General features: G+C 51.7%; 1 protein-coding gene across 1 annotated transcript in view; it reads left to right on the top strand.

Annotated features, from left to right (window-relative positions):
• CFAP65 (cilia and flagella associated protein 65) overlaps positions 1-7414 on the top strand; it is a 29173-nt gene extending 21759 nt beyond the window's left edge. The window contains 11 exon segments of the mRNA XM_006763435.2: positions 494-685; positions 787-945; positions 2107-2250; positions 2441-2554; positions 2709-2816; positions 4298-4342; positions 4535-4737; positions 5164-5292; positions 5830-6336; positions 6981-7112; positions 7234-7414. Of these exon segments, the coding sequence (XP_006763498.1) occupies positions 494-685; positions 787-945; positions 2107-2250; positions 2441-2554; positions 2709-2816; positions 4298-4342; positions 4535-4737; positions 5164-5292; positions 5830-6336; positions 6981-7112; positions 7234-7354 (1854 nt within the window). The 3' untranslated portion in view covers positions 7355-7414.
• The last annotated feature ends 1197 nt before the right edge of the window (positions 7415-8611 follow it).

Genomic DNA, 8611 nt, shown 5'->3' with positions numbered 1-8611 from the left:
ACCAGAAGTTCTCTGATTTCTTCCAGGATGTTCTGTGATTCCCAAACTTTGAAGTTAATCCTGGGGGACCGCATGCCTTCCTTCTGCTCTCCCTTGTCTGCCTTTAAGCAGGAAGGCCTCTGATAGCAGATGTGGAAAGTGGCAGTCGCACAGGTGACTAGAACCAGAGCCTAGAAAATGATGAAGAGTCAGGATGGTGCTTGCTTGGACAATTTCCCTAAATGCCAATACTAAGGACATGAGCTAAGTGTCCCCTTATACCTTGACAAAGGTAAGTTCAGAGCAAATAATATGAAGATTACAGATTATCTCAAATATCACAGTTATATACTTCTTGGATGATGAAGCCAGAAGGGAAATCAGAGGTACTTAGGGGAGCTCTGGGACTGTAAGTGAGATCAACCTGCCCTCCCGCAGTGGACACAGAATCCCAGGCTCTCTGCATTGCAGCCCTGAGCCTGTATGGAGGTTTCCTTATCTCCACCCCCTGCAGATATATGAGCTGTACAACGGTGGCTCGGTGCCTGTGACATATGAGGTCCAGACCGACATCCTGTTGCAGGTTCAGGCAAAAAATTTTGACCACCCCATCTTCTCCTGCCTCAACCCTGAAGGGGAGATCCAGCCAGGCACCACTGCTCAAATCTTGTGGATCTTCTCACCAATTGAGGCCAAGACCTACACAGTGAGTAGCAGCCTGGGCTAACATGGGACAGGACTTGAAATTGGCCTCCTCAGCAGGCCTTGCTCTGACTAGTCCTTTCCCCCACCCTCCTAACTTCCCAGGTGGAGGTGCCCATCCACATCCTGGGATGGCACTCGGCCAAAATCCAATTCCAGGGAATGGGCTATGACCCCCATGCCTTGGGGGATACAGCGCCTTTCCACAATATCTCCTCATGGGACAACAGCTCCACACATTCAAGGCTGATGGCTCCTGGACAGGTAGGAGGAAGGGAGCTGGGAAGGTCTGAGGCCTAGGAGGAGCCTGAGGGCCCAGGGTGGCAAGTGCATGGGAATAGGGAGGCTGGGAAGGAAATTGTATGATGTTGAGAATGGAGAGATACAGAGATGAAGTCTGGAACCAGACTTCCTCCAGATTTAGGAGGCAGCACCAGCTCCATGGGAGGCTTACCCTGCCACCTAGTGACCACAGGTGTTCCTGCTCAAGCCAGTCCACCCTCTTCTCTGAGCATTAGGGTGAGGTTACTAGAAGGCGTAGAAAGAAGGGGTAGATAATACCTAGGGCTCTAAGGTATTATTTTCAAACAGAACAGCCCACCCCTGGACTAGATGGATTTGCTGAAAGATATCTAGAGTCACTAACACTACCTTTAGTTCACATACTCCTCACTGTTGGGAGGTCTGACCCATTTATCCATCCACCCATCTATCCATCTCCTCACTGACCTGTATGCCAGTTTACTCATCCACATATCCATCCATCCATGCAGTTCTCCATCCATCCTTCCAGGCACCATCTAATCATTACCCGCTCCTATATCTGCCTGTCCACCCTTCCACCACTACCCTTTTGGACTCTTACTGCAGGATAAGCACTATGGAGGCCCTGGGGACACAGAGAAGAGTCCGACAAAGTCCCAGCCCTGGAAGCACTCAGTCTGGACAGAGAAAAAGCGTTCCTTTCATGTAGTCTCAAGTCTTCCCAGACACCCCTATAACACAGCTCCTGTTCTGTGCCCAGTGACAATAACAGCTGGTCACCCATTAATTTATAACCATCCTTCAGGGCCTCAAACTATTTCTTTATTTCTGTCTTCTTTAAGCAAATTCTGATTTCTCAGCCTTTTCAAGCCCGTTTTAATGGTCAAAATCATAGGATTCAGAGTAAAGCTAGGTTTACCCAAGCTTCACCTGTGAGAGACCTTTGGAGAAAATATTTATGCTGTCTGAGCCTTAGCAGCATATCTGTAGAATGGGAATAGCAGTAGAACCTGTATCATAGGGCTATTGGGAGGGTCAAATGCATGTAAATTGCCTACCATGGTAGCTGGACTGTGGAAAGCACTCAGTAATCGGTAGTGGTTGCTCTGATTATTATTTTTTCACATCCCAAAGTTGCTGTTGTGTTGTCTCCACCAATAGGATGTCTTCCTGTCCCAGTCTCACGTCTCCCTGGGAAATATTCCTGTGCAGAGCAAGTGCAGCCGCCTGCTGTTCCTTAACAACAGCTCCAAAAATGAGACAATTGTCTTTGCCTGGCAACTGAAGCCTCTAGACTTCGGGGAGGTGAGAGCCGCTTGTGTCCACAGATTCTGAACCTCCAGCAGAGTTCCAGACCTACCCCCTTGTCCCATCTCATCCCACCCCATCCTATTCCCTCCCATCCATACATCCCATCCCACTTCCTCCCATACCATCTCATCTTGTCCCATTCCATCTCTGTGAAGCTCTAGAGACTCCTTCCCCAAACCAACAGGTGTCCGTGAGCCCCATGAAAGGGAAGGTGGCTCCGGAAGAGACGATCCCATTTGTGGTAACTCTGAAGGCCTCAGTGCATGCCAGTTTCTACAGCATGGACCTGGTATGCAAGGTAGGATCAACCCCAGAAAGAAGCTGAGTTAGAGCACAACTCCCAGCCCTATTAGATCCCCAGATCCCCAGGGTGAACCAGCTCCTGGAAGGACAGGGGGCCCACAGCAAGCTGCCCAGACCTTAGTCTTCTCTTTCCTTGTCCTGTGCCACAGGTGTACCGGCAGGACCTCCTAAAGGAGTTCCAAAAGGAGTTGCAGGAGTGGCAGGATGAGAAGGTGCGGCAGGAAGTGGAGTTCACTATCACAGATAGGAAAGTGAAGGTGAGGAGGGCAGAGTGGGCCTTGAACACCATGGATATTTCTGATTGGCCTTACCAGAGATGACAGAAGTAATGATCTGAGGGGGTCTTACATGCAAAACTGGCCAGCCTGCCTTAAGAGAGTAGATTTCTTTCATTAAACTAATCATAATATCTCCTCAAGAGACTCTTTGGATACAGAAGGCTGGCTGACCATCCTGCTTCATGTAGCTAGTACTTAACAGGTGCCTTTGAAGTGCTGGGTACTAGGGACCAGAGAAAACAAGATAGCGCTCACCTTCTGATGGAGAACAGTGCACACGGTGGTTTCGGGTGTAGACTCTGGGAACAAGTTGCCCGGTTTGGATAATTTCTAGCTCTGTAATCTTGATCAAATTATTTAACCTCTCAGTTCCCTCAACTGTAAACTGGAGGGGGTGGGGTAATATGACACCTGGGATTGGCTTCAAGATAATTCAGAGGTGGGGTAGACATGAGACAAGATTGGCTGTGAGTTGCTAATTATTGAAGCTGGGTGGTGGGTAATGGAAGATTCTTTGTATACAAATTTATATATGTCTGAAGTTTCCCAAGGTTAAAAATGAAAGTTTTCAAAATATTTTAAGTGTGAGTAAAATATTTTCTGCTTTGAGTGCTCTTTGGGGGATCAAATGAGTTAATACATGTAAAGTGCCTGCCCACCCCCCCACCCCCCGCCCCCAGTAAGGATTCATTAAACATGCTATGAGCATTTGTCGGGGGAGACCAATGATAAACATAAGACAAAATGTATCTTGGTCCCTCCTCCAATCTCATAGCTTTCCCATGGTAGTATTCATGTTCCTTGATCACCTTTGTGTCCACCACTTAGCTTCCAAGGAGGGACTGCTCCCCTCTAAAGCTCTGACCCACCCTAATTGGTTTGGCTCAGTGGATAGAACATTGGCCTGTGGACTCAAGGGTCCTGGGTTTGATTCCAGTCAAGGGCATGTACCTTGGTTGTGGGCACATACTCAGTAGGGGGGGTGCAGGAGGCAGCTAATCGATGTTTCTCTCTCATCGATGTTTCTAACTCTCTATCCCTCTCCCTTCCTCTCTATAAAACATCAATATAATATATTTTAAAAAAAATAAAGTTCTGATTCAACCATGGAGGCAAATCATATCTTGGGGCCACAGAAGAAGGGATTTCTGCATTAAACCTTTTTTTCTGAATTAAATCTTAATAATTGAGAGGCTGTTTCCTTATCACACCAAACCACAAAGCTCTAGGGCACAAAGACAAGCCTTTTGGGGCAGCCTACACATATTTGCCAGCACCTCCTCTTTCCTTCAGTTGGATAACTAGATTTTCCTTGTCTTTAGGTTGTACTTTCCTAAGGAAGGTTCTGGAAGAAGGTGTTTCTAGAACTTGGGCAAGTTTAAGAGGGCAGCAGGTCCTGGCATTGGCTTCAGGCCTCTAGGCCTCTTGTATCCTAAGCAGGGGTCTCTTTGCTTTCACAGAAAAGGGCGTATTATGAAGCTTATGAGCCCGTGAGGAGGTACAAGGTAAAGCAATAAGCCCCAGGACCATCTCCTTGGATAACTTGAGAGGGTCCTTGCTCGCTCTCAAAGATACCTCCAACCCCTGGTCCAGCCTCCTAGAAGGGTAGAGTCAAACCCCTGCATGGCCCAAAAGACCATTGGTGATGGGAGTACAGTCCTGAAGCCCCTGCCATCATTGCCTCACTCTTCCCAAAGACGCTGCCCCCCATCAAGAAACAGCAGTCTTTTGACCCACCCACCAGCTGGAATCTTAGGATCCCAAAGGAGGAGACATCCTGGCCATGTCCTCAGCCACCCTCGCCAGGCATGCTCTACTTGGGCCTCACTGCCCGCGCCCATGCCATCGACTACTTCCTGGACAACTTCTTCTCTGACTTTCCCCGACACTTCTTGTACCGGTGAACTCTCAGGGAGTGAGGGGTCTCCATCCTCTACTTTCTACCCTCCTCCCTCTCCAGAACAGGTGCTGCCCAGACCCAACCCTTACTGAGGGCTGGAACAGGTGCAGTGGCAGGGGTGGGGGGAGATTGGGGCTAATATGGCATTGTTGGGCCCAAGAAGCCCCCATTACTGCTAAAGCCCATATGCAGAGGAGGCAAAGAGCCAGAGGCCTCTAGGGAACCCACCTAGGCTTCCCCATCCCTCCTTCCTTCCTTTCCAACTTGGAGCCTCTCCAAGTCCTGCATCAACTCTGAGGGTTGGGTTTAGTTCCCCAAATGCAGTAGCACTATGTCCTCTTGACTGGGAGGCCACCACCACTGCTTGTGCCCCCAGTCCCTGCATGGTGGCTTGTCCAGGCCACTCAATGTCATGGCTCACCCCAGGATGCTGCCAAAGAGGACGTGCATCAGGGAAGAGTCAGAGGCTTCTGAGAAAGAATCCACTGACACGTGGGCCCCTGTCTCCAAACAGAAGAAGCAGCTTTTGGTTGACTGTCTCACCACCATCATCAGGTGACTGTCCACCCCGTGGACCCTAACCCTCATTTCTCCAGCCCATTCAGTCAATTCTGAGTCCACTCACAGCCACTGAAGTCCTAGCCCTTCCTTTCCTGAAAAATAAAATTTCCTCACAAGATTCTTCCATTGATGGCCCCAGGCTCTCTAGGATGGTACAGCTCCAGTAGAGCTGGATGGAGGGATCATCAAGGCTGGATCCCAAGTTCTGCCCTGTCCACAGCTGGTAGATGATGTCTAGGGCCAGTTCACATTCTCCTCGGGGTTCCTGTCCCTCATGTGTGTAACTCAGACTTCCTGGCTCTGTCTCTACCATATAATGTTCACCTCTAAGACTCCATGGGGTCCAGAGACACCTTCCTCTAAAGAAGGATAGGGGTAGGAGCAATGGACCAAGGGCTTCCCTCCCCCACTTAGCTCCTGTTTGTGGACACCGTAGGCGAGAACCACTACTTGGGGAACACTGAAACCAAAGCCTCACAGGGGGCCACAAGGCCTCTCAGTGAGAACCTTCTCTTCCTCCCCGCCATCCAGGGGCCTGCTGGAAGATAAGACCTTCCATGAAGCCATGGACCAAAGCCTAGTGGAGCAGATTCCTTACTTTTGCCAGTTCTGGAGTGAGCAGTCAGCCAGGTTCATGGCCCAGTCCAGCAGCCTGCACATAGGACCAGGCCTGTTTCTGTCCTCCAGCAGCTTGGGGGACAAGGAAGGCAAGGAGCAGGAGGAGGACAAATGGGAGCTGGGGGAGGAAGATGGGGAAGAGGAGAAGGAAGAGGAGGAAGAAGAAGAGGAGGAAGAGGAAGAGGAAGAAGAGGAAGAAGAAGAGGAGAAAGAGAAGAAAGAGGAGGAAGAGAGCTGCAAAGAGGAGCCTGTGGAGGACGAAGAGATGATGAAGGAGAAGGAAGAGAAGTCGACCTGGACAGAGACTGAAACCACACAGCAGCCTTCATCCCAGGAGTCCCTGAAATGGTGGTGGCAGCAGCAGCTGAAGATCATAATGAAGGAGGAGCGAGAGCAGGATGAGAAGACGGCCATCAGCAGGTGAGCAGCCAGACCCAGGTGGGGGTTTGGAGGAGGGCTGTGTGCAGAAGGATCCTTCCTGCAGGACAGTGGTATACTGGGGTGGCCTCCTGTGCACGTGTCTTCCAACTCAGTGTTCAACGGTTGGAAGAGTAAGGCCTGGGTGGGAGTATTTGCAGAACGGCAGTCTGAGCTTTAATTTTTTCTCCAAGACCTGCCTATTAACATTCACCATCATACCACTTCAAGGAGAGGAGTTAGTCTTCAAGATCTCTTAGACGGGTTTCTAGAACCAGGAGAGAAGTTCCGCCTCCTCTTGTACCACTTTCCCTGGGACTGCTCCGTGGTTGCTTTCTTTTGGGGTTGGGATTCCCTAGGCCCCATGTAGTCCCTTCTGTACATTCTCATTGTTGGATGCCTTTCCCCAAACGTGGCCGAGAGATGCAGACTACAATTGCCTGGGTTCGAATCACACTACTGTGCCAGCAACATAACACTTGACAACTTGGGCTCTGTAAGTGTCGGTAAACTTGGAACGAGGATGCCGCCTAGTGTTGGGAGGGTGGGGAGGTCAATGAGAATCCAGGTACAGCACCGAGGAGGCCAGCAGAGAATGTGATTGTGGCGGGTGACAGCGCTGACACCTACTCTCTGGTCCCCCGCAGGCTCCCGGCTTTCGCCAACCTGCAGGAGGCGCTGCTGGAGAACGTAATCCAGAACATCCTAGTGGAGGCGAGCAGAGGGGAGGTGGTGCTCACCTCGCGGCCGCGCGTCATCGCTCTGCCGCCGCTCGGCAGGTGGGGGCACCCCGGCCAGCGCCGCGTGGACGGCAACGGAGGGGTATAAGGGGTGGTAGGGACGGGCAGGTTTGGTCCCAAATCTCGCCCTCGCCCCTACCTGGGGCTTTCTGTCTTTCAGGATTCCGACTCTAGACGTGCTGCAGGGGGCGCCCCAAACAGCGGTGCCTCGGCCGGTGCCGTCGTTCCCTGCCGACACTCTGCGGGCGCCAGCGCCCAGCCCCTTCGATTTGCTTCGATAGGTTCTAACCGGTCCCCTCCCCACCGCCCCACCAGTAAAGCATCTAGCTTTTTAATTTTTATTTGTTCCTTTCTATATCTGTTTTTATTTCCCCAACGCGGGAGCAACTCGCACTGGGTTTGCTACGAAACAGATGGTGGGAGCGGCTGTGGAGTGCCACAACTCATCGGAGACCTGGGGGCTGGCTGGGAGATTGCCCTCCACTCCACACCGAGGCTCGGCGCTGGATCTGGTCAGGCCAGGGGAGGGTGCTTTGGTTGGGGTCCGACTGGCCTTAAACACAGTGTAGCCAGGTGGACAGAAACTGAGCGCCAGGCCTGGTCAGTGCACCAGGTGGCCTCCGGTCGAGGTGACCTCTCCGAGGCCTGGCCACTCCGCCCTTAGCCTTTTCCCAGCAGCTGTGGGGCTCCGGGGGCTCTGCTAATAGACTGGCAGGAAAGGGAAACCAAAGCGCTTCGAGGGGGACCGAGTTACTAGACACTGGGGCGCCGGTGTAGGTCTCTATTAGACAGAGGGCCACAGTCTCTCCCAGCGACTCGCGTCATAACTCTGAGTCCCCTGACCAGGGGTGTCCCGCCTTCCCCGAGATACCCACCTCCGCTCCCCCTAACCTCCGCCAGGCAGCCTGTGTCCTTTGCTCTTCTGCTCTTCGGCTCCTCCCATCCTCTCTCTCCACCCCCCGCTAGAGGCAAGTGGGTGGAAAAGTGACATCTGGTGTTGTTCCAGAGGCGCCCAGGTCCCCAACACTCCCCCCGCCCCCCGCCCCCGCCACCAAGGCCTGGAGGAGCTCTGGCCCTGGAGCCCAGCCGGGGCGGGGAGGGGGTTGGGGCGCTCCGCCTCCTCTGAGTCAATATTTGCCCCGAGCAAACGAGGCCCGGACAGGTGTGAGTGTGCGTGTGTGTCTGTGTGTCTAGGGGCGGGGACTGAAGAGGCCGTATAAGAGGGCGCCGAGCCCGGGCTTTGGCACAAGCTCCGAGGTGTGCGCTGGGGACTTGGCCAAACGGCCCGAGAGGGTGGAGAGGGGCCGTCGGAATATTACCTAGTCCTGGAATCAAATACCACTTCTAATGTGCAATTTGGGGCTAGTTACTTAACTACTGTAATATTGACTTACTCTTGCAGAAAACAATTACTTAATTACTTATCTAATAGTTTATCTGTAACAAATAAGTGACAGAATATGTGTATAATATTTAGAAAAGTGAGACAATACAAACTGTTTATTTTATGTACATTTATTAGAAAATATCACTGATCA

The sequence above is a fragment of the Myotis davidii genome, unplaced genomic scaffold (assembly GCF_000327345.1).
Source record: "Myotis davidii unplaced genomic scaffold, ASM32734v1 scaffold575, whole genome shotgun sequence".
In the NCBI taxonomy this organism is placed as follows: domain Eukaryota; kingdom Metazoa; phylum Chordata; class Mammalia; order Chiroptera; family Vespertilionidae; genus Myotis; species Myotis davidii.
Note: the sequence above shows the minus strand (reverse complement) of the source record. Positions and strands in the feature narration are given on the sequence as shown.